The sequence below is a fragment of the Leptonotus elevatus genome, chromosome 7, assembly GCF_054856555.1.
Source record: "Leptonotus elevatus isolate MCC_2025b chromosome 7, RoL_Lele_1.0, whole genome shotgun sequence".
Lineage (NCBI taxonomy): Eukaryota > Metazoa > Chordata > Actinopteri > Syngnathiformes > Syngnathidae > Leptonotus > Leptonotus elevatus.
The window spans coordinates 23107078-23132622 of NC_141245.1; the positions used below are offsets into that span (position 1 = coordinate 23107078).

Sequence of the window (25545 nt, forward strand, 5' to 3'; positions counted from 1 at the left end):
AAATATGCTGCATTCGAGGAAAGTGGGAAATCAGATTTATCCCACTCGGATTGCGTCAGTTCCGTCCTCAAAGCGTTTCCTGACTCATTGTGTGTTTGTGTGCTGTGGAACGAGTGAGTCACCGCCGCTGAGCGCTAATCACATTGGTAAACAATTAGGAAACATCCCAGAGAGTCTCGCGTTCGATGCAAATGTGAATACAAGAAATACGCTCACGCGACACAACGTGGTTTGGAATGACTGCGTTAACCACAGGTGGCAAATCCAGGTCCAAAAAGTAAAAAAACCTGCCACATTTTGGCTTTAGCCCCAGGTGCTAGCTAGCTAGCTAGCTTCCTAGCTAACTCCCATGGTGCTCGTTTACCTGCCAGGGAGCTAGCTAGCTAGCTAGCATCAGGGGCTAAAGCCAAACTGTGGCAGGGTTTTTACTTTCTGGACCTGGATTTGCCACCTGTGACCAGAACAGCCAATTTATCGGAATCAGCCATCTTAATGGTTTGCATTTGCCTCAAACGCTTTGAGGACGAAACTGGGAAGACTCCGAGTGGGACGGATCCGACTGCAAGCGCGGCATAAGACAGCCATTTTGACTTGTGACGCCATTTTGGAATTGTCACTAACCCAAAACCCTCCCTGTAACGCTACCCGATCCCTAAACCTTAACCGTCGCCCTGAGCGCCCTCCCCCTTGCTTGATGGTCCCGAACCCTGCGGCTGCTTAAAGCCAACGCACGCCAACGCTGACATTTCACGAAGCCGTTCCACTTCACCAGCATGCAACCGCCTGCCAATAAAAAATGGAACAAGCAAAACGTCTATGCCTGTCAAAGCAGGAAACGGGGAGGCGCTCCCGCCTGACCTCTGAGGGCAAGGACTTCCCAAATGCCCCCCCCACCCCCCGTGCAAAACAACGTCCGAGCTGGCAGCGGACAGTTGGACACGGGTGGCTTCTTTCCACGTGCGAGGGCAGGAGAGCTATCGCCTTCCCGATACGATCAGCCTGGAATGTAACAACTCTTCTGCATATGTGAACGGACACGTTTGTGCAACGGACAGGTGGGAGGGATTTTTTTTTTTTTTTTGCTCCCTTGGATCTCGCCGTGGGAACAGGAATTAGACTGTTTACACTATGTCACTCGTATGATTCATGTGGCGTACGCAGACCGACTCGAGTTTGATTCACACTCGTGTTTACGCCGCACGCCGCGCCTCGCGGCCAACTGACGAACGATGTCAGTTGAGTGAAAAAAAGTCGAAGAAAATGTGGTAAGGTATATCATAACTCCGTTTTGACCAAAGCAGCCAAGAGATGTATCATTTCATAATGTTCAGGATCTTTCTCGGGCCTTCAAAGACGTCCGAGAACTTCAAACCAAACGCCCGATGTTATCAGCGACCAATCAGAGCACAAGAAAATAAAAGGATTATATTCATCAGTTATAGTAATCATTTTTTCTATATTAATTTATTTGATCATTTTAACCAACATCTATGTTTTCATCACGTTGAATATATGAACTCATTTGCTCCCAAAAACTTATGCAAATTGTAAATATTGCCATGGTCCCAAAAACGTATTCATATGTTTTTTATGTTCTTATAAGCTACAGCTTTGATGCAGCCTCTGAACTGAAGAGAATGCTTAAAGCAATGGTAGTTATTATAAAAACGGCCAGCAGGTGGAAGCAGAGTATAAGAAGCAGGGCCATGTTGCAAAAAGGTGTTTTAAAACAGATTTGTCAATAATGATGAAACTTAGCTATATTCTAATGCTAATGCTAATTGCTGCAAAACGGAAACAGATAAAAAATTTAAAAAAATTAATTCCCTGGTGAAAAAAAGAGACTCTAATCTTTCTTTTGGTAGGTTCCATGTTTGTTTGTTTTAGCAATAGAACACAATATTTTGTGGGCCTTGCAAAATCAGTCCAAATCCAGTAAAACAGCCGGGAGCGAAGGGGGTTGCTTCAGTGAAAATGGCTGGGCGTGAATGAGTTAACAGGTCAAATTGATGAGCATGAATTTGTACTATTGTTATTTTGGGAGTCATGTGAACTCTGCCTAGCAACAAGTGACAAAAAAAATCATGAGGTCACCAGGAAGAAGAACGTCGCCGCACCAGTTTTAATCATTTTCCTGGTATGCAGTCTGGCTCTGTTGTTGATGCTCCTCCAAGCCACTCGGACAAAAGTATTGGGACGCAAATAGACAAGAAAGGTATACAGCTTGCTTGTGCATAGTAGACTCACACATATCTATTTTTACTCATAATTAGACAGAAAAAAAGTGTTTGAGCGTGCATATAATTAATTATTATGGGATGCGTCTGCCCAATATGACATGCATGTCTTGTGATGGGCAAAACCTAAAGCCGCGTTCCTCACAGCAGCTGCTACGATGATGACAACATTAACACACAGCTGATATTTTAGCACGCGGGAGGCAGCGTGTAGCGAACTTTCCTGACTCATTGTGCGCTTGTGTGCTGTGGAACGAGTGAGTCACCGCCGCTGAGCGCTAATCACATTGGTAAACAATTAGGAAACATCCCAGAGAGTCTCGCTCCCGCGTAAACACATCGACCTCCCTCGGCCCCACCCCCTCACCAACGGCCGACTTTGCATACGATTTGCATGCCCGACCTGTTTTTACCTCCTCCGTCACCTCTTGCGCAACAAACCCTCAAAACCAGGGCTTCTGAAACTAGGGACTTCCGATGGGTAAAACATGCGCAACACAAAATACAGGGACAGGGAACTTGCACACACGTTCTACTATGACTGAGTTAATGTATCATAAACAACAAGTAAACAATAATTAACGGTTTGTTCACTGTGTACAACCAAGTCTTGTTAATGCTTTTTTGGCAGGCAAATGTTGCGGGTCCTATTTTCGTGGGTCCTCCATAGCAACTTGAATGACGTGACGTCATGCAGTATGAGCGAAGTTACGAAGCCGGCAGTAGTTCACATTTTAGGGAAGAAAGAAAATGCCACCTTTTTGTCTTTGTGTACAATTAAGTTGAGGAAGATAAATCTGTACGTGCTAATTTAGCATGCCATGCTAAGTTCATTCCTATGTTAGGTTAGCAAGTGCTAATGCTATCAAGATTCATGCCCGTAATTTATGTAATTACTTGGGGCTCATATTGTGTTATTATGTCCACTGGTACTTTAAAGTGGAAGTCGACCTTGAACATTTTTTGACAATAATATGTTATATGTGACCTCACTAGTCTAAACATGACATTCTGATTAATATTACAGCAAAATCCATTTTTTTGTCCATCTCAGGGATCGGCCATTTTACCACTTTCTGTCGAGTGACAATGACAATCACAGCTTAGCTTCACAGTTTAGCTTCAGAAAACAGGTGAGCTGGGATTGGGCGCTGCCTGAGCCCTGAGCAACTGTGATGTCATCATCAGTCGACAGCAAGTGACAAAATGGCCGCCCCTAAGATAAATAAGAACGGCTGGATTTTGTTGCTTAACTCATATTCCACGAATGTGAAATTAATCAGAATGTCATGTTTAGACTAGTGAGCTATAGACATATACACATATATATTATTGTCAAGAATTCTTTGGGGGGGGGGGGGTTGACTTTCCCCGTTCCTTTAAAAAACTGTACATGGGAAGAGGACTAAGAAAAAAATTGCGCAATTTGATTATTTTTCAAAATTGTTCAGCCCTAATTCTTGAGTGTCCCGTTTCGATCCCTTGCTCCAAACAAAACACAAAAGCAATCATTTCAACAAGAAGCAACTGATTAACACACTACGGCCCCGTCCGGACTGGGCAGGGTTTCACGGTCGGGTGGGACGGCTCGACCGGGGAAGACACGAAGGACACCTCCTCCATTGTTGAGGAAAAGACACAACCCACTCGTTCCAATGCCATGGAAGATTAAACGCTTCCAGACAGCACGGCCAAAAAATACTTGAAAAACACAAAACCAAGGATTCGGCAACAAACCAATTGCTTGTCAACCGGTTTAATTACCTGCGATATCAAATTAATTTATTTCCATAAACAAACAAGTACAATTTCCACCCAACCAGGTGTTTTGTTTGAGATAACTGCGTTCATAATGGACAAAGACGATCTGAACAAGAAAGTTCAGAAAAAATGCTGCCGGTTACCTCTCTCACACGAAACTGACATTTTTTGTGCAGCTAATAAACTTGATTTTTTCCCCACTCGCATCCACATTATTGAAATACTCTCAATGGATAAATGTTTGTTGCTCTCATATCCTACTCACAAAACTGAAATGCTCTCATTCACAACATTTTAATTGATTTAACTCACATACGCTACTAAAATGGTCACAGTCATTACTGAAACTTTTTATGCTCACACACTACTAAAATGCTCTCACATAACTATAGATTTTTCTGTCTCACAGTACTACTGAAATTCTCTCAAACATGCACTAAAATGCTGTCACCTTGACACACTCCTGAAATGCTCTCACACTTTGATTTTTTTCCCACATACATAACCAACTAAAATGCTTTCACAGGGGCTACTAAAACACTCTCACAAAACACTTCTGAAATTCTCTCAAACATTATTGACCCCCCCCCCCCGCACACACACTTATACTACTGAAATGCTCTCACATTCTCAAATTCTCTCAAACATATACTCCTAAAATGCCCTGACATTTTTTTGTAACCTACACTACTGAAATGCTCTCACACTTTGATTTTTTTCCACTTACATAAAATACTAAAATGCTTTCACAGGGGCTACTAAAACACTCTCACAAAACACTTCTGAAATGCTCTCAAACATTATTGACTCCCCCCGCCCCACTTATACTACTGAAATGCTCTCTCATTCTCAAATTCTCTCAAACATACTCTACTAAAATGCCCTCACTCTACTCTACTGAAATGCTCTCACACCTGGATTCCCCCCCCCCCACACACTTATATAAACTACTGAAATGTTCTCACAGGGATTAAAAACACTCTCACTAACACTTCAGAAATGCTCTCACACATTATTGATCCACCCCCCTACTTACACTACTGAAATGCTCTCACATTCACTATTAAAATGTTTTTTTTTTTTTCATAAGCTTTCCTAAAATCCCCTCCCAGTCACTCCTGAAATGCTCATACACGACTGAAAAGCTTTAACATACATACCATACATACATACATAACCATCCATACGGAAATGGATAGTTGGAAGGTTAGTTTCAATGGTTGTGCATACACTAGGCACCCTGTGATAGACTGGGACCCCGCTTCTCTCACCAAATGTCAGTTCGGGTATGTTCCAGCTCCCTTCCTACTGGCGGTGCAGAAAAATAGATAGTTGCGGGTGAGTATGAATGATTTTGAATAGAAAATGGACGTATGGGTGTTTGTCTATGTGCCCTGTGATTGACTGTGACTAGGACCCCGCTTCTCTCTCCAAGAAAGCTGGGCTTCAAAAACGTTCCCTTTGAGACCAGTTTTTTTTATGTTCATTGTCACCCTCCATTTATGGTTTGAACAGTAGATGACCGTGTAAAAGATCACAAGCACTACTTGGCTTGTTCTTTACTTTTCCACAAACATTTCACAGAGACCAAATAGCTTATTGATTAGCGGAGAAAAGGACGGGCCTGCCTGCGCCGTGACCCAAATGTCACCTCCGTCAGCTGACAGCAATAGCGGCGGGTAAAATAGTCCCGATTGTTCCCACTCGTGCCTTTAAGAGGAAGGAATTCCAAATGGTGGATGATTGCGTCCACACGTCTGCTTGTTGTGGACATCTCATGACACCGACCGACACCAAGCGTCCACCCTGCAGAGGTGGCAAAAGTACTCGCGCTCTGTACTGGAGTAGAGATTGTTATGCAAATACAAAATCACGCTGCGAAACAGAGAAGTGCATTCAACTCGGTAAAAATAAAAAAAAATAAAAAAGTAAAGATTCTGAAATGTACTTAAAGGGGAAGACAACCCATTTTTTTGGACAATAATATGTTCTGTGCAGTCCCATTAGTCTAAATATGTTATTCTGGTTAATACTGCGTTAGTAGAATATGAGTTTTGAAGCAAAATCCAGCTGTTTTTATCCATCTCAGGGGGCGGCCATTTTGCCACTTGCTGTCGACTGAAGATGACATCAATGTTGCTCAGGCCTCGGGTAACAACCAATCACAGCGCAGCTTCAGAAAGCAGGTGAGCACTGATTGGTTGTTGCCTGAGCCCCGAGCAACATTGATGTCACCTCCAGTCGACGGCGAGTGGCAAAATGGCCGCCTCCTGAGATGGACAAAAACGACTGGATTTTGCTTCATAACTCATATTCACAGGTGGCAAATGCAGGTCCGAAAAATAAAAACCCTGCCACAGTTTGGTTTTAGCCCCTCGTGCTAGCTAGCTAGCTCCCTAGCAGGCAAAAGACCACCATGGGAGCTAGCTAGGGAGCTAGCTAGCTAGCACCTAAGGCTAAAGCCAAACTGTGGCAGGGTTTTTACTTTCTGGACCTGGATTTGTCACCTCTGCTCATATTCCACAAATGTAATATTAATCAGAATGTCATGTTTAGACTAATGAGGTCACATATAACATATCATTATCAAGAAATGCTTCAGGTTGACTTCCACTTTAAGCACAAAAGTATTCCCCATTGCTCCTTGTCCCCAAGATGCCGCAACTTTGCGCGAGTATAAAAACTGTGAAAATGTTGCGGTTCGCTGCATGATAAGATTGAATTATGGCCACAAAATGTTACTTATATTTTGCCACTGATTGCTTCCTTTTTAGGCAAGTTCCTCATCGCATGCTCCAAAAGGCGTACCAAACACAAATGAGCCATGAAACCCTAAAGCTTCTGATGCATGTCAATCAAAATCACGTGCAATGCAAGTCCGACACGTTGAATGTTTTGCTATACAAGAGTTCCACTGTACATAATCGCCATAAATATTGAAAAATACATACAGTAAATATGGCATGAAGTGAGCATGCCTTCCTTCTTGTGTTGGGAAAAGCCCCTGCGACCTTCAACTACCTTCTCCACGACACGCGTTTGGCTCCGACCGAGTGGTCGCGAATCACTGGCTTATTAGATGTGGGTGGGAGTGGAGGTGGGGGCAGCCCCATGATTGTGTTATCTCGTTCCCCCGCTCTTGTTTATACAGTAGAGCTAAGCCCGGCTTCGTCCTATGTACAGTCGGCGGCGGCGGCGGCGGCGGCGGCGGCAGCTGCTCCACGCTGACCACGGTGGTCTCTGTGTAAACACCAGCCATGTGTAAGTGGAAGACAATGAGGGAAGAAGGCATTCTCGGATGCTTTTCCCAGATGAGGCACACGCGCGTGGATGACATCACGGCAAAGTCAGCTCGTATACGAGCGCACCAAGCGGCCCGGCGGTAACGCAACGCCGCACATAAACAAACGACAGCTGTATTTATAGATTGGCTCATGCTACTATCAGCCTTCATAAATCCTATTATGTGAGTGGCGGCTGCCTTGTGCTTGACTAGAAACCCCCGCCCCGCCCCGCCCCGCCCGACTTATGGGAGCTTTATGGGGCCACTCGAGGAGCCCCGCCGTTGTTGTGACACGGACGAGATGGAAACGGCTCACAATCAGACGTGACCTCATCGTGATTGGATAATACGAATGTGAGTGCGAGAGGCATTTAGTGGGGAGCGTCGGCAGCTGCAGGCGTGTACATGTTGTCATATGACCCCCCCCCCCCCACACACACACACACACACACAACTCCAGCCCCCACCCCCTCCAATCTGGGTGGCCGTCTGGGTGAAATTTGCATGTTTATAGCACTAAAAAAAAACTACTGGTTGTGCGACTCGGTATTCCTGTGGGGATGCGTTAAGTGGGCCAGATGTTTTGGGGGACGCACCTGCTACCACTTGAAATACAGTCACAGCCAGGGGGTCAAAATATTAGGCACACCACATAGAGGCGAGCGACATCAAGTGTTAAGATGTGGTCATATAAATCTCTGCTTCCCAACCTTTAATAAGGCAAGGCAGGTTTTTTTTTGTTTTTTTTAAAGGAAAATCTCACTGAGCGTCATCAAACAAAAACATCCAAAAAAGTGTATAAACTGATCAATATTGTACTTTGGGAGAACATTTAATTGTTCTGTCTGGCTCACGAGTTGGGACTCACTGATATTATTGACAATTTCCATTCACTTTAGTAGTAACTTGTAAGTTAGCAGTAGTTAGTAACTGCCTGCTGAAAGATGTTTCTAATATTTTGCCAAAACAAAGTGCTAACATGAACTTCATGTGACGTTCACTGCAGCTAATCTACCTTCGAGAGCAGTTGCTAATATTTTGACCACATTATGTAGCACGGTGTTTTTTTTTTTTGTTTAACCTTTAGTGAGCCAAGGCACATATTGACATTGGAAGAATGTCACGGCACACAAATGTCACAAAAGGCGTACACTGAAGTATTGACGGCGTGTGATGTCGTTCGCTGTTATGTGCGTCACATTGTTAGCATAGAATATTGAAGTCAAAATATTTGTAGTAAATAAATGTTTTTTTTGGGGGGGGGGGGCAATTAAGTGAAATTGGATCATTTATTGTGGTGTCACACCTGCCACTGAACAGTGGTTGAGAATAAATGATGGATTAATCCAAAATAATGATAATTATTATTATTACTATAGCAATTCATTCAGTAGGGTACAACCACAACCGTGTTAATGATACCCCAATAGTGCCAATTAAGCCATAAGGCGGTTGCTACAGCATAGTGAGCAGGTGTGTCTAATTATACAATTCGCATACAATTGAATACGATCCACTCACGTATCTCCGCAGTTTCCTCTCCGGCGGCGACTTCCTCAGCCAGCCCTGGAGGATGACTTCTCCGCCGCTCATCTCGCCGACAAGTCCGCCCCGTCCGTCGTTTACCCAACAGGCGGCTACACACGCAGGACGCCCCCGGTCGGCGTGCGGCTCTCCCCCATCCGATACCCAGGCGGGATACGAAGGCAGGGAGGGGTGAGGGGGGGGGGGGTGTCTGTCGGTCCTGGTGGGCGGGGGAGACGTTATCGGGGCGAGCCTCGGCTGCTCCTCCGCGGGGAAAGCTCGACTGATGCGGGGCAGCGTCACGGGGCGTCTGCCGCTTGTTTTCCCAACTCGACACCACGCCCACGACCGGCTCGCGAAGGGATGGGCGCCCGTGAAGCTACAACAATATTTTACAAAAAGAAGATGTCAGCGTGTGTACAGACTGCTTAACATGTTTTTGCTACAACCAATAAAGAAAATACACTTCCCGGAAAGCGACCAAACAAGAGATGTGTGTGTGTTAATGAAATGTGTTGAAGTCAAACGTCCCACAATTGGATTGGACGCTGAAACAGCACCACCTTGCGGCGTTTTAAAGTAATTACACGCATTTTAATACTTGCCCGTTTGGATTTGCTTTAATGTACATGCCATATTGGGGGTAACGTAAGAAGAGGTTGCACTATATAGTGTGTTGCAACTGTATCCTATTGCATTAGTATTCATGCAAGTTCTTTCTTCTTCCATATTGTCAAAGAAGCAGGTTGTGTATAGTTATTCCTCCATCATTATATTATCAATTTGTTGATCCTGGAAATAGATACTACTGCTGCATAGATGCACTCCGCCAACACTTTCAAACCATAGCAAGCAAACAACATGGCTGAAAAGTCATTATTTATCATACCGGCATCCACTGTCACAGTTTCATGAAATAAAACGCACACATTTCCAGAATCTCGCTCAACACATTCATAATGAAAGCAGGAAGGGGACGACGACCAATGGCAGACTGGAGAGACCCCAGAAGAACTGGATGGAGTGGCTGCTGCCATTACAGCGACCTGAACCCAAATAAATGGATGGACTTACCATAGTTGCAGCATTCTGTAAAAAGCGTAGGAATCTTGACATTTCGCTGAAAGAAATGTAAGATACTTATTTGCCAAGCATTAGGCGAAGTTTTGAGCGACACTTCATGTAGCGAAATAAGGGTTGTTGTGGCCTTTAGTTGATTTCATTTAAAAACAAAAAAAAGCGAACATATGTAAATACTATTAAAATGAACTGTAGTTTATTTTCTATATAAAAGTCAGTAAAATTGTATAATCAAAGTATGAATAAAATGTAAACATATCACCTACTTCGCAAAACAAAACTTGTCAGACATTATTCCTTTGCTGCTGTAAACCCAATATTTTTTATTTTCATCAGTGAACAGCACTTTTCTATCTTCAGAAGAAAAAAAAAAAACTTCATCATGCATGCTCCACCAATGCCCAGATGAGTACGAAGAGCCCTGACTGTTTTACTCTGACTGCACCCGTCGTCAGCTTTTATCTTCCCTTTACAGTCGAGTGTGCGGACCCTGCACACTCCACAGTTTCTTTCGGGAGAGGAGGGGCGGAGTTTTTCTTACCTCATTTGAAGCTATGTCTTCGTTTGTAAACCGTGCCTGTCGCTTTAAGATCGTGTACCATGAATGAGCCTGGCACAAATGCCGCAGTTACGCTTTGGGCCAGAGGTGGCAGTCACGAGTAAAAAAAAAAAAGTGACAAACTGCACAAAGATCCTTTAAGGATTTAATGAAGCAATATATTGTTAAATTATTACAACAGTTTCTTGGCATTATTTAAAAAGGAGATTCGAAATGCACACTTTCCTTTTTTCTAGCCGAAAATACGCAATCGTGACTTCCGGTGTGGTGCACAGCGACTGTAACAATGCAACAGGCTAAAAATAAAAGCCACTGTATATCCCAATGGTTGCTTGCTTCTCGCGCTTAAAGGACCGTAAGATGACTTTCCCGGTGATGGCGTATTTTCCGTTTTTTTGTGAAAAAGGTCCATTACAGCAGACAAGAATGTGAAAATCTGGGAAACGGAATCACATCTTTGATGTTGTCCACTCCCAGGATGCATTGCAGGAATCGCTCAAATCCCATTCCGAAGCCACCGTGAGGGATGGAGCCAAAACGCCTCAAATCTAAATACCTGAAAATAAATTCATTGTCATTGGATATGGCCATTTACAAAAAAAAATATTTTATGAACACAAAGAAATTCAAGAAATACACTGTATTTAATTGATTATTATTTATTTTTTTTACCAGCTGTAGGTGTCTTCTAATCCGACCCTGAGAAGAAAAAACAACATTTTAACACTTTTAAACCCATACACTCGCAGCCATTTTCACTGAAGCAACCCCTTTCGCTCCCAGATTTTGCGAGACCCACAGAATATTCTGTTCTATTGCTATAAAAACATGGAACCTACCAAAAGAAAGATTAGAGTCTCTTTTTTTCCATCAGGGATTTTTTTTAAATCCGTTTCCGTTTTGCAGCAATTAGCATTAGAATATAGCTAAGTTTCATCATTATTCACAAACCTGTTGAAAATACTGGGAAAAGGAGCTTTTTTGCAACATGGCCCTGGTTGATTTCTCTTACTCTGCTGCCACCTGCTGGCCCTTTTTATAATAACTACCACTGCTTTAAGCCACTTTGATGCATCAAAGCCTTCTGTATGCTCTCACATTAAAAAACGTATAAATACGTCTTTGGGACACATACAACATTAAAAATAGAACTTATTCATATGTTTTTGGGGCTTTGCATATAAATAGTTTGAAAGTCCTGAGAATGTCCCTGCGAGCGAGCCACCCAGCATTTACATCACAAGTACATCCAAAAACGGGCGCTTACTCTTCCAGGCGAGCCGACAGCAGGTCCAGCCTCTCCTCTCTCAGCGAGCCCCCGCACAACTCCCCGACGCCGGGCACCAGAAGGTCCACGGCGGCCGCCTGCACGCCACAGCGCCAAACTCACAAATTCTGATCTCAATCAATCCGTAACCCAAGCCAGCTTTGAACCCACCGTGTGCTGAGGATGGTCTCGGTTGTCTCTGGTGTAAAACGGCTTGAGCCGGTACGGATAATCGGTCACAAAGACCGGACGCGAGCCGCAGTGTTTGACCAGGTACTTCTCGTGCTCCGTCTGAAGGTCGCAGCCCCACTGAGAAGCGGAGCGAGCGAAGGTCAAGGTGACGCTCGGGCAGCAGAGGAGATAATACGCACGTTTGTGGGGAAGATGAACGTCTGTGAGCTTCGCTGCAGGATTTTTATCGCCTCGCTGTAAGTCATCCTGGAAATAGATGGACTTCCTTTAGCACTTACTAAAAAAAAAAAAAAAATGGTCACGTTTGAAAACAGCTAATCAGAGGTATAGACAACAAATGTTGTCAAATTATATATAATTAGAACCTTATCGACAAGTAATCGATTATCAAAATAATCAACAACTATTTTAATAATCGAGTAATCACTTGGAGCCATTTTTTTTAATTTACAATTGTCCAAATCTCATCCTGTGATTTCAGCATATCAACAATAATTATTCACTTATTTCTGTGGTCCTTCATGAAAGAAGACGGACTTATTAAAAGGGCCCAACCTACTAATCGGCCTATTATTGCCCTTCAAACATCGTCCAATTGGGCCAAATGGCCGATTAGTTTCCCCTTAAAACGTTATCATCGAAGAAAACCGAAGTTTCCGACACTGTGAAAGTAGTGTGAATGCACCATTTTGCTTGCGTAGCATTAGCAACTAGCAAGTGTGTAGCGCATGTTATTCTGGTTATTCTGTTGCCCCCAAGTGTCCTTTAAGTTTAACTCATTCACTGCCATTGACGGCTATAGACGTCAAAATTTCATTTGAACTATTTCTATTAGTTCAACATATTTTTCCACTTTTGTTAACAAGAGTGTGAAAACCTAGATTTTTTTAAATTGTACATTTAGAACAGATATCAAATTTGTGATTAATCGTGAGTTAACTAGTGAAGTCATGCGATTAATTACAATAAAAAAATGTAATCGCCTGACGCCCCAAATTTTTAATCATCTTTTCTTTTTAGATCGCGTCAGGCGTTTTTTTTTTTGCAATTAATCACATGACTTCAATAATTAACTCACGATTAATCACAAATTTTATATCTGTTCTAAATGTTCAATTTTTTTGGTAGGTTTTCATACTCTTATTAACAAAAGTGGAAAACTAATAGAAGTAGTTAAAATGAATTTTTGACGTCTATAGCCGTCAATGGCAGTGAATGAGTTATTGACGCCCCAGTTGGAGTTAACGGTAAAACTAAACACACGACGATAAGAATTACATCCACTGTATATTTAAACAAAACATGCTTTGTTTTGAAAACATCGCTAGCCTAGCACTAATGGTAAAAGTGAAGGTTGATCCCATTCAAATGCTAACAGGAAGTTAGCATCAACTTCGGGAGTGTTTTTCCTTCAAATAAATATTCACACACAAATGCTGTGGGAACACAATTTTATGCATTAAATATATATTTTTGTATAATCTGCAGATTAAATCGGTAATCAGTATTTTTTTTATGCCAAAAATCGGCATCGGCCTAAAAAAATGCCGAGTGTTACTTTAGAAAACAATGACCGAATCGGTAACATAGTACAACATCAAACCCCGCCCCCTTTTAAAAAAAAAATCAGTATACAGATACGAAGTACAAAATAAACACCAATCACTAGTTAATAAACAGTAATCTGGGGGGGGGGGGGGAATACTTCTGTCCGATAAAGTAATCAATTCTAACAATATTCGATTGTGACAGCACTTGTTAGATTTGCAAATTTATCTTCCTCATAATAAATTGGAAATGGATCTATTAGACACGTATTCAGAAACAATTCAAGTGTTTGGGATCACAATTTACTGTTGAAACTAATAATTTAGGCAGCTATAAACATTTAGAAATGCCAAATCAAGGTCCTAATTTGAAGGACGTTTACTCAACACAAAGATCCAAAACCCAAGAAAAAGAATAAATGACTTACACATGGAATCTCTCCTTCAGCATCGTCTCCACGGCATCCTTTCCGCATGTCGGGGAAGGAGAACAGAGTGAGACGATTGGTCGGCCGGTTGCCGGGCAAGACGGGAGGGAGGTCAACGAGTCAAGTGTCCTTGAAGGGGGCGAAGGGACTCACCCGGTGTCCCGGTGTCACGTGCTTATGAAACAAGTCCACGTCTTGAGCGCAGCGGCCCAACACGTGCTCGGCGGTCCGCTTGAACATGTCCTCCATGACCTGACGAGCACGGACGCCATCAATGATTCAAAGTCCGACTTGCTAACCTTGTTAACTAGGGAAAGATTCAGTGGCAGAGTGGCGGCATTCATTATTGTGGTCGCCGGCGTTTATATTTAACTCATTCACTGCCATTGACGGCTATAGACGTCAAAAATTCATTTGAACTATTTCTATTAGTTAAAAAAAAATAAGCCACTTTTGCTAACAAGAGTATGAAAACCTAGGAAAAAAATGTTTATTGTAAATTTAGAAGAGATATAAAATTTGTGATTAATTGTTAGTTAACTAGTGAAGTCATGTGATAAATGACAATTTGAAAAAAAGTATCGCCTGACGGTCCTAATTTTAAATAAAAGTATTAAAAATAAGGGCCGTTTAATCGTGATTAATCGCATGATAATTTGATATCTGTTATTAATGTACAATAAAAAAAATTGGTTTTCATAGAAAATTAAATTAAATTAAAAATTGTTCAACTAAGAAATAGTTCACATGAATTTTTGACGTCTATAGTCGTTAATGGCAGTGAATGAGTTCAAGTGGAAGTCGACCTTCAACATTTCTTGACGTTCATATGTTATATGTGACCTCGCGAGTGTAAACATGACATTCTGACTAATATTACATTTGCGGAATGAGTAATGCAGCAAAATCCAGCTGTTTGAATCCATCTCAGGGGGCGGCCATTTTGCCACTTGCCGTCGACTGAAGATGACATCGCCGTTGCTCAAGGGCTCAGGCAACGACCAAAAATTGCACTTAGCCTCGTGTTTTATATTATTGTCTATAGTCAGGCGGTTGCGTGCCACGGTAAACGAGCCCCAACATTGTGCGGCGTGACACGCCGGCGTACCTCGGTGAGGTCCTCGATGGAGCGCGTGAAGGCCACCTCGGCCTCCACCATGTAAAACTCAGCCAGGTGGCGTCGACTCTGGGAGTTCTCTGCGCGAAATGTCGGACCGAATGTGTAGACTCTGGAAAATGACCTGCGGGCATAATTATGGAGAGAAATACTTGAGCATGTAGTCTGTGTGTGTGTGCGTGTGCGTGTGTGTGTGTGTGTGTAGCCTCTTCTTTTGCCTTGAGGCGCTGCACGGTAATTCCGCAGAAGAAGATACAAAAAAAAAAATGAATAAAGTTACATCTCACCCTGCCATGACCTCTAAATGGAGTTGCCCAGAGACGGTCAAGTAGGCCGGAACCGAGAAGAAGTTCTCCTCCTCGCTGTCCTGTGGACAGGAAGGCTGTAGAGACGGCCACTACATTAGGTACAGTGCTCTGATGACATCCAGTAAAAGTACAGCATAAAGTCAAAGTGCATCCTTGTCGTTAGGTTTTGGGTTTTCTGACAAGTCATTTCAAAGAATATGCCAATATAACATTTCTCCTTAAAATTGCATTCAATTAATGACAATTTTCTATTCTTCTCATTTTAAATTTCTACTTCCTGATCGGAAAACGGCCACAAGAGGGTGGCCACGAGCACCGATAGGGCCGGGTATCCATACTCGTCCATCACCAGTACTTTATATTAGCGATGTCAGGCGATTCAAATGTTTTATCGTAACGAATCACATGACTGTAATAGTTAACTCACGATTAACTCATTTGTTCCCAAAAACATATAAATATGTTCTATTTTAAGTGTCCCAAACACGTATATATAAATATATATATATTTTTTTTTTTCTAGAGCATACAAAATGCTTTGATGCAGCCTCTCAACTGCAAAGAACGGTTGAAGAAATGGTAGTTATTACACAAACAGCCAGCAGGTGGCAGCAGAGCAAAAGAGATCAACCAGGGCCATGTTGAAAAAAAAGCTTACTCACATTTCTAAATAGATTTGTGAATAATGATGAAACTTGGCTATATTTTAATGCTAATTGCTGCAAAACGGAAACAGGTAGAATTTTTTTTCCTGATGAAAGAAGAGACTCTAATCTTTCTTTTGGTAGGTTCCATGTTTTTATAGCAATAGAACATAATATTCTGTGGGCCTTGCAAAATCTGTCAAAATCCAGTAAAACAGCCGGGAGCGAAGGGGGTTGCTTCAGTGAAAATGTCTGGGAGTGAATGAGCTAAGCGCAAATCTGTTCTAAATGTACAATAAAATATATTTTTTTCTAAGTTTTCATACTTTTGTTAAAATAACTGGGAATTTTTTTTAACTAATAGATATTTGACTGCATCTTTTAGTCATTGGTACAGTAATTTCATAATAATTCATAACATTTTGTTAAATTTAAAAAGATGCACTGTACAGTAAAAACGAGAGCGATATTGATTAGTGTTAGTCATTTTCTGCCACTAGATGGCATAATTGCATTTGTCAGATGTTGGTGACAGCTTAGTGCATTTTTCTTTTCACATTAAGAGCTATCTAATGTTTAACATGAAGCCACTTGTCAAATTCTGCACATTTTTTAAATTGTAAAATACAACTTGACCCCCGTCGCCACAAATATATGCATTATTATCAAATATACAGGCTTTCCAAGTAAGAGGCGGTTAATAATCGCGCGTTAAAAAAAACGATCAATATAAATATCTATGCAAGTACAGTCAACCAACGGCCTCATTTTCACAGTACGACATATGCGGAAGTCTATTTTTTTCTTTTTCTTTTTTACCTATCGTCTGTTTTTGCTCAAAAACTCGCCTCTATGCTGACAATTTATGTGTATTTTGCTGCCTACGTGGCAGCGACCTTGCAATACACTCTCACCTCGATCTGGAAGAGCTCGCCCGCCCCCTCGCAGTCGTTGGAGGTGATGATCGGCGTGTGAATGTGCACAAAGCCATTTTCCTGGAAAACAGGAAAAAGAACAAGCGTCGGCGGGGTCTCGCCTGGCAAAGCCTCCGCTGACTTGACCTCACCTTGAAATACGAGTGAACGGCCGAAGTGGCCTCGCTGCGTATCCTCAGCAGGGAGCCGAAGGCGTTTGTTCTGCCGCGGAGGTGCGGGAATTGGCGGATGTACTCCAGCTTGTGGCGCTCTTTGATTTTAAACGGGAAATCCTGGAAATGAGAACAAGGGATGACGAGTCATTAAAGGCATTGCAGAAAAAAAGGTCAGGGTCTTAGTTTGGCTGTATGAAGGAATACTGGAGTAACAAGAACAAAAAAGAATTTGAGATTTAAGTCCGATTATTATGACAATACAGTGTATATACTTTCAAGATAAAAAGTTATGTGTTTGTGAAAGATTAAAGTTAGAATACTCCTTGAATACATTTATAGACATAAGAAAAATATCTGTGGTAAAATGTGTATTTTCCAGATATAATTTTTTTTATTTTTATATAAGTCATAATATAACTAGAACAGTGTATGTTTGAGGGGGGGGGGGGGGGAGTAATTCACACTATGGGACTAAAATGTGATCTTTATAAAGTTATGTTAAAATTTTAGCTGGATATTTTAATGACAAAGTCACATATTTTCAAAAATAAAGTTGCAATATGAGAATAAAAAGTTGAACATTAAAGTTTTTTTTTTTTAAACAAAAACTAAAAAAATTGCATATTCGAGAAAAAAAAAAGCTGAAGATTTTCAAGAAATGTGCACATTTTCAAGACTAGCCGCAATACTACCAGGATAAAGTTTATTATTTGAGAGAAAAGTTGAATACTTAAGATAAAAACTCACATTTTCTTGAGCAAAGTCATAATATTACTGGTATAAAAAAAAAAATGCATGTTTGAGGTAAAAAGTCGTATATTAGAAATAAAGTTGTGTATTTAAGATTAAAGTGGTCATGATGTGAGACTAAAATTGTACATTTTCAAGGACAAAAGTTGTATATATGGGATAGAAATGTACATATTTAAAGTTAAAGTTATATTACGAGAATGAAGTCATAAACTGTTCTAATTTTGTGTCATTACATTATTTTATATCATTTTTACATAAAAAATATATTTAATATACTTATTATTTCTTGAAAACAACATTTTAATTTGAACAGATGCAATTTCATTTTTGCAAAATTAAGAACTTAATTGTATTGGTCTTTTTATGTCTAAAATAAACAACTTTTCATTTCGAGAGAACACAAAAATATTTCTCAAAAATATACGTCTTCATGTAAAATTACAACTTTAATCCAATCTCATAGTTATTTTATTTGTTTTCCCTTTTCAGAGTCCTCACCAAAGGGTTACATTCTCCAACCACGCGAATGTGCTCCGCTTCCAGCTCCACGGGCTGTTTGGGGTGCGGACTTTTCTTCAGGATACCTCGTACTTCAACAGCGCTCCCGAATGTGAGCAGCCTTTAATTGGAAAAAGAGGATTAGTTTTCCTCTCGGCAAAGTCGATAGTATATGAAAGTCCTTACGGGTTGTTCAGCTCAGGACTGGCGATGATCTGCAGCGAATGCAAGCAGCTTCCATCGTTGACGTCCAGGAATAAATTTGCCTTCTGCGATCTGACAGAGCGAACCCATCCCTGCGTGACAACGGCTTTGTGTTAATCACACATAAAAATGTAAATCAACATGTAAGCAAAACAGTCATTTAAAACTTTGCAATTCACATTTTTTGGGTGGAACCCATCTTCAGTTATTGAATGAAAAACTCACCTCTTTGGTTTTTTTAAGTGTTATTTGGACATAATACAACTTGACTGTTCTAAGATCTTAATGTCAGGGAGGAGCTAAATGGGGTAGATGCCACGGACTTCTGACTTCCGGGTTTCACACATCAGTGTCGTTTCCAGCCGCTGATGGCCGCGTTCCAACACTCACACCCCCACCCCTGTGGCCCCCCAACCACAGGCTCCAAGGCGTTTAAATTCTCTGAAATTCTTCGGACAACTGAGATACAGACTACACACTCGCACTCGTCGACGGGAACTCGCAAACGAGGGGCGCAAGAACTGGCACGCGTGGCCCACACGTCGCAAACAGGAAACGGAAACAAAGCTGATGTATGTAATCCAGGAAGTCGGAAGTCCCGCCTCCTCCGTGGCATATACCCCATTGAGCCAGGGCTGCTAGCGGAGTTATTTGGTTGTGTTCTCTTTTCAGAGTGGCTATTAGAAAGCTCACGAAATAAATTATGGCGGCCACATTATTGCTTGACAATTGCTATTTCTACAGGTTGTGTGGAGATAAAAAAACAAATGAAATTGTTTGCCAGCCATAGCGTAACCATTGGGATATACAATTACAAACATTTTAAGGGACGCGCGTCAATAAGTCGCGGCAGGGCTTGGTTCACATTAGTCCACACGATAATAAATGTTACCTGCACTTGGACGTTTTCTTCCACGACATCACCTGAAATGGCTTCTGCAATTCGAAGATTCCTCGGCGCCTTTTTGCAAAAATGCCTCAGAGTTACAAACAACACTCTTCGGGACGCGGAAGCAACAGAAAACGTTTGCGTGGCAGTCCGATACATAATGACATCACGACTTCTAAACCGCTTAAGTATGCGTGGCGTCAACTATTCAAAACATAAAACAGCAGGTTTACGCATGTAGTTGACGCATCAAATTGCTTATTTCGCTTTCACTTTGACATTCACGTTGGTTCCTCTCGGTCTCTCCGTCGCTTCCTGGTTATGCGTTCCCCCATTGGTCCAATGGAATTATGTGTGACAGGCATCCAATCAGATTACGCAATGTCATAGCAGGGGATTTCAAGGCGCTCATGGGAGTTGGAGTTGTTTTTCTAATTGCCAAAAATCGAAACAGGTCGTTGTTATTGGGACCCCCCCCAAAGTATTAATTTTAAATGTAATTACACAAGGAAGTATTTATTTTCATTCACTCGAACATTAAAAATGATGGCTTAATATGAAAGCATTTGTAAGCAAAAATGAACGGTTGGTGTTCTGTTTAGTCTGTTTTCGTAAAGAGACCCATTGCTCTATAATGCAGCACTAAAAAAAAGATATAATGTTTGTCTATTTGCTCTTGTCTGGTATCATCACGAGTGTGACAAATGTGTTGAAAGTAGTTGTTGGTGAAAAACAACATCAACAACAAAACAATCATCCCGATCCTCTGGTCACGCTGCCAGACACAAACCACAACCTTCCATTCTGCAGTGTTTTAAAACCCATCACATCTGCAGGCAAGTCCTCTTGAAATTAATCTCGCGTGATGAACGGTCCGTCAGCGTGAGGTCCATTTACTCTAAAAGCCCGACACCGGGTGCAAACGCCCACCCTTGGGTGCCGTACATCAGGATGCCAGCTTTGTAATAAGAAGCCCTGGACAATGATTCACCTGGTCGGTATACACCTGCCACCCCCACGGAGCCTGGTGGTCTGAGTGTGCGCGTGCGTGTGTGTGTGTGCAACCTCAGTCTGCCTCCCTGACACATCATCATTAAAAGCTGAACAGTGATGCATCGTTGATATTAATGATCTCCAGCTTGGAGACGGAGCAATTATGCACACGCTCTCATCTTAATGGCGGAAGCGGAACAATTCTATTTGATGATTCACTGACAAGAGAGCGGAACGCTAACGGAGGGCATTTGTCAAAAAATATCACATTTTTCTTGTAGCCAAGGAACCACATTTGTAAAAGGGGTCAAGTAAAAAAAAATAAAAATAGTGACAATTATATGTTCTATGAGCCCTGAGTATAGTTTAAACATGATTTTCAGATCATATTGCTGAGTGTGACATTTTGTCACCTGTTGTCGACTTAAAATGACATCACAGTTGCTTATACATCACGACCAATCATGACTCACCTGTTTTCTGTGTTTGGCCATTTGACTTTCGCAGGTTGAGCCCTGTGATGCCATTTTCAGTCGACAACAAATGAAATGGATTAAAAAAAAAAAAAAAAAAATCGATTTTTTTATTTTATTTACAACAATCATACTTAATACTGTACTGAAAAAGCAAAAAAAAAAAAGAGAGAGTCACAAATCACATACTTGTAATGGTACAAGAAAGTTGTAATATATGTTGACAATAACTGCAATTTTATGAGTAAATCATGTACGTTTTAATATCACAAAGAAGCAAGGTAACATAACCACAGTTGTAATTTTCGGAGGGCTAAACTTTTTAGTACTGCCATAACAAAGTTGAAAAATGTACCCAACAAAGCCCTATGACAAAAACAATCACGATTTAATATTGCAAAGGAAAATAAATTGTACTATAAGAAAACGACATCATGTTAAGAGAAAATCATACAATCTACAATATATATATATATATATACATATATATATATATATATAAAATTAAAAAATAACTAATACAACTATATGCCAAAAAATGATGAAGGAACAAAATTAATGTGTTCAATTTAAATGTTTAAAATGCATTCAAATGACTGCAGTGAGGTGACTGAAAGTGCTGTCACCTTTCACCGGCCTCACCACAAGGTGGCGCCATAGCCCCATATGACCGAAAACATGACCAAGCCGAAATCCTCCCCGCTCTTGCTCTCCTCCTGTACTTTTATTCTTTTACCCCTGGAGTTGCCTGCTTATATATTATTCATTTGTCGCTCCGAGGTCTCGTGAAATGGAAACAAGTTGCTATTGTTTTGTTCTGCCCGCGCTTCCATCAAGGACAACTCAGCTTTGTTCAGTTTGTAGCCACAGCTCGCAATGCGTTGCTCAACCGGCTTGGACTTGCTTGCCGTCAGATTCTGCCGGCGCGACACATGATGTGACAACTTGCACCTTTGGGGCGAAATGTCACACGCGTCCTCCCACACATAAGCAACACACGCGTGAAGCACACCAAACCCTCCGTGCGCATTCGTGTTCGACAAACGCCAGAAAAGGTGAAGGTTTGCCTCCGCCCCCTCCTCCAAATTTTCGCGCATTCCCAAACGGAGGCCGGCCATTGATTTTATGTAGCACGGCTCGTTAAGTGCTGATTATAGCGGTGTGATTTCAGGGAATGGCTCGTGTGACAGGCCAGCGCACACGATTCGAGCGGAACTAACAACCGACGCCATCTCCCCTCAAAGTCATCGGGGATACCGCGTCGCTCGGCGTCGGCGACGTCGCCAAGTGGTATGTGATAAAAAAAGAAAAGAAAATATATACAATACAATTGGGTACAGTTGTATTTATTCATACTCCAACCTGGCAGATACCAAGATTGATAATTGTGAATCACAATTATGTGCGATACTGCACATTTTGGTATCGATCGGATACCAAGTAAATACAGGGCCGGTTTGATATCGCCGATACCGATATCAATACTTTTTTGAAAATTATGATATATAACTATTTTTTTAAATGAAGGTAGCTGTATCATCGAATTGCTATTGCGCTATGAATTTTCAACCTTTAAGTGTTTTTGTGTTGTTTCCTTTTTTTAACAAATTACAAAATTAGGACAAAAGTATAGAAAATCCTTAATCAATGTTTTTCCTCCCAGAAACATTCCAATCATAACAACATATTTTTTAAAACGTTTTTAAACAAAGTGCACAAGGTGATCATAGAAAAAAAAAGAAAAAAAAAATACAAATACGTACGAGTTATGTATTTTACAAAAAAAGGTCAAATAACTGAAAACATGTTTTATATTATTATATATTCTTCAAAATATTGCTCTGATGACTTTTTTGCATACTCTTGTCATTCTTACCTCTGGAAACTCCTTAAAGGCGACTGGAAAACACTTTCAGATGACGACCTTTTGACGCTCATCGAGAGAATTCCAAGAATGTGCAAAAAAGTAATCAGCGAAAAAGGGTGGCTATTTATTTATGTATTTATTTTTATTATTTTCACCTGTATGTACTGTATACAAATACAAATATAAAATATACTGGTCTGAAACCAAGATAACCAAAAGTTGTGGGAGCAAGTCTGTGACATGCCTGTCATCTGTTTGACTAAACTACAGCAGTGCACGAAAGAGCCAAACTGAAACGAAACTGCTCGATGGATATTATAGTGCCGGTATCGATCCGATATCGATACTGACTTGGTATTGATAATATCGATATTTGGATCGATCTAATTGTGATTCGCTCAAGGGAGTTCTTTCGCAGTATCAATCTGGGACTGCTCGCCCGGGAAAGGCGGGGCATTCTGTATGATACTTTGAGCTGATTGGACGATGAGGCACGTTTGTTTTGACCAATCACAGCAAAGGATGAAAATGTCGTCTTCGGGGGAAAAAAATCATTTTTACTGTATATGACACATGCTAAAAAATACTAAACAAATCATCAAGTGTAAATGAGCCGTGAGTCCGCTCTCCTCCGCTGTCATTAACACAAGACCCCCCCCAATACACCCCCCCACCTAAATGATACGTTTCATTTACCCCTGCTGATGACGCTAATGATAAGTGAGTGAAAACGTGTTCTCCTCCCGATAGCAAGACATTACCAGCACAAAAAAAAAACACGCACACACACAGCTCAGACTCTATAATTTGGATTTGGACACGCCCACCTCTGTCGGCGACATGCATATGTGTGTGTGTGTGTGTGTGTGTGATCTTCAAAAGGTCAAATTGTTGCAATAAGTGCCGAAATACTGCAGCATTTTTAACTGTCAGTGTCAAGGTCATCGGATGATGTCGGACTCGTCTGCTTGATTCCGGAAATGTCATTTTAGAGACCAACACAATCCTAGAAATGGTTGAAATGACACAAAATGGGATATGCTTCATGGCAACGTTAATAAAAAAATAATAAAAAATAAAAATTAAAAATAAATAAATAATAATATTTAAAATAAATAAATAATAATAATTAAAAATAAATAAATAATAATAATTAAAAATAAATAAATAATAATAATAATAATAAAAAAATCCGCATATCTTTCGATTCGAATCAGGGCTTGTCCAAATGTGGATAAAAACTTAATGTGCACTGCATCTCATATCTGCCAATGTGTTCCAATCCACAGGAACAAACGGGCCACCGTTCCACACTACAATGAGTCAATTGAGACAAAGTCATCAGGTGTCAAACCCAAGGCCAGATGTGGGAGGGGTAAAACTCTCTCTCTATGCTTTACTGTTATAAAGTCTCTTGTAACCCCAGCAGGGAGTTAACTGTGTGCCATTTTGGAGTTTGAGCATGCTTTGGTTAAAAATTGTTTTTGATAAACACTGATCCGGCCTGGGTACGAGCGAGCTTGATTGAAACGCGCGCTTATTAACATGATGCGCAGCGTGACGATGACTCGCCGACGTGTCGCCGCTCTCTGCTTTCCATCTCGCCGGCCGACGTGGAAGCGCTTTAATTAGCGCGGCGCTCGCTGACGCCTACTTTGTCATGGCTATGAAGTGCGACATGAAAAGCTGTCTGAGCGCGTTAAGGCAGATTCTTATCCCGGGCGACCTCGTAAAAGCCTCAGATGCGCTGTCGATACGATTCACGTCAACCCACGGGGCGGCATTCGCCGGGTCCATTTTGAGCTTCGCTACGTGAAAATACAAAAAAGTGACATTTGAGTGTTCGCACCCTGTCGGGTTGAGCGCGAGAAGCGCAGCTGAGGCTCCGTCGGCTCCCACAAAGGATTTAGTCAGCCTTATTGATTGATAATATTAACTCATTCACTGCCATTGACGGCTATAAACGTCAAAAAATCATTTGAACTATTTCTATTAGTTTAACATTTTTTTCCCACTTTTGTCAAGAAGAGTATGAAAACCTAGAATTTTTTTATTGTACATTTAGAACCGATATAAAACTTGTGATTATTCGTGAGTTAACTAGTGAAGTCATGCGATTAATTACGATTAAAAACTTTAATCGCCTGATGCCCCCAATTTTTTATCTTTTTTAATTCATTCACTGCCATTGACAGCTATAAACATAAAACATTCATTTGAACTGTTTCTCTTAGTTTAAATTTTTTTCTCCCACTTTTGTTAACAAGAGTATGAAAACCTATAATTTTTTTTATTGTACATTTAGAACAGATTTTGTGATTAATCGCAAGTTAACTAGTGAAGTCATGCGATTAATTACGATTAAAAACTTTAATCGCCTGACGCCCCGAATTTTTAAATCTTTTTTCTTTTTTAATTCATTCACTGCCATTGACGGCTATAAACGTCAAAAAATCATTTGAACTACTTCTGTTAGTTTAACATTTTTTTTCCCACTTTTGTCAAGAAGAGTATGAAAACCTAGAATTTTTTTTATTGTACATTTATAACTGATATAAAATGTGTGATTAATCGTGAACTAACTAGTGAAGTCATGCGATTAATCACAATAAAAAAATGTAATTGCCTCTTGCCCCTAATTATTAATCATCTTAAAAAAAAATGAATTCATGGCAGTGAATGAGTTAAAAAACATGTCGCGACCAGATATAAAGCATATAACATTAGTTCGCCGTCACTTGTAGATCATGATGTTAGAGGAGACGCAAATAGCAGGATTTAGCCCCCCCCCCCCCCCCCCCCAAAGTAGATTTCAAATCTGTGGGAAACAC

At 41.0% G+C, this 25545-nt stretch overlaps 2 protein-coding genes across 3 annotated transcripts in view; both read right to left on the bottom strand.

Moving 5' to 3' along the window:
• gab2 (GRB2-associated binding protein 2) overlaps positions 1-9169 on the bottom strand; it is a 47761-nt gene extending 38592 nt beyond the window's left edge. Inside the window, exon 1 of one of the 2 annotated variants that reach the window (XM_086081415.1) lies at positions 8803-9169. In XM_086081415.1, coding sequence (XP_085937541.1) covers positions 8803-8874 — 72 coding nt within the window. In that variant the 5' untranslated portion in view covers positions 8875-9169. The remainder of the gene's footprint in view (positions 1-8802) is intronic. The other variant, XM_086081414.1, reaches the window with a different exon arrangement.
• A 1407-nt stretch (positions 9170-10576) lies between these two features.
• On the bottom strand, positions 10577-19687 carry nars2 (asparaginyl-tRNA synthetase 2, mitochondrial). The gene is made up of 14 exons (XM_086080612.1): positions 19385-19687; positions 18475-18584; positions 18289-18409; positions 17014-17154; positions 16862-16942; positions 15283-15377; positions 14987-15119; positions 14032-14130; positions 13879-13916; positions 12083-12149; positions 11883-12020; positions 11712-11809; positions 11117-11143; positions 10577-11000 (listed from the first exon to the last, which is right to left on the bottom strand). Exons 1-14 carry the CDS (start codon positions 19538-19540, stop codon positions 10856-10858), a joined length of 1449 nt encoding a protein of 482 aa, XP_085936738.1. The 5' UTR covers positions 19541-19687; the 3' UTR covers positions 10577-10855.
• Between the last annotated feature and the right edge of the window lie 5858 nt (positions 19688-25545).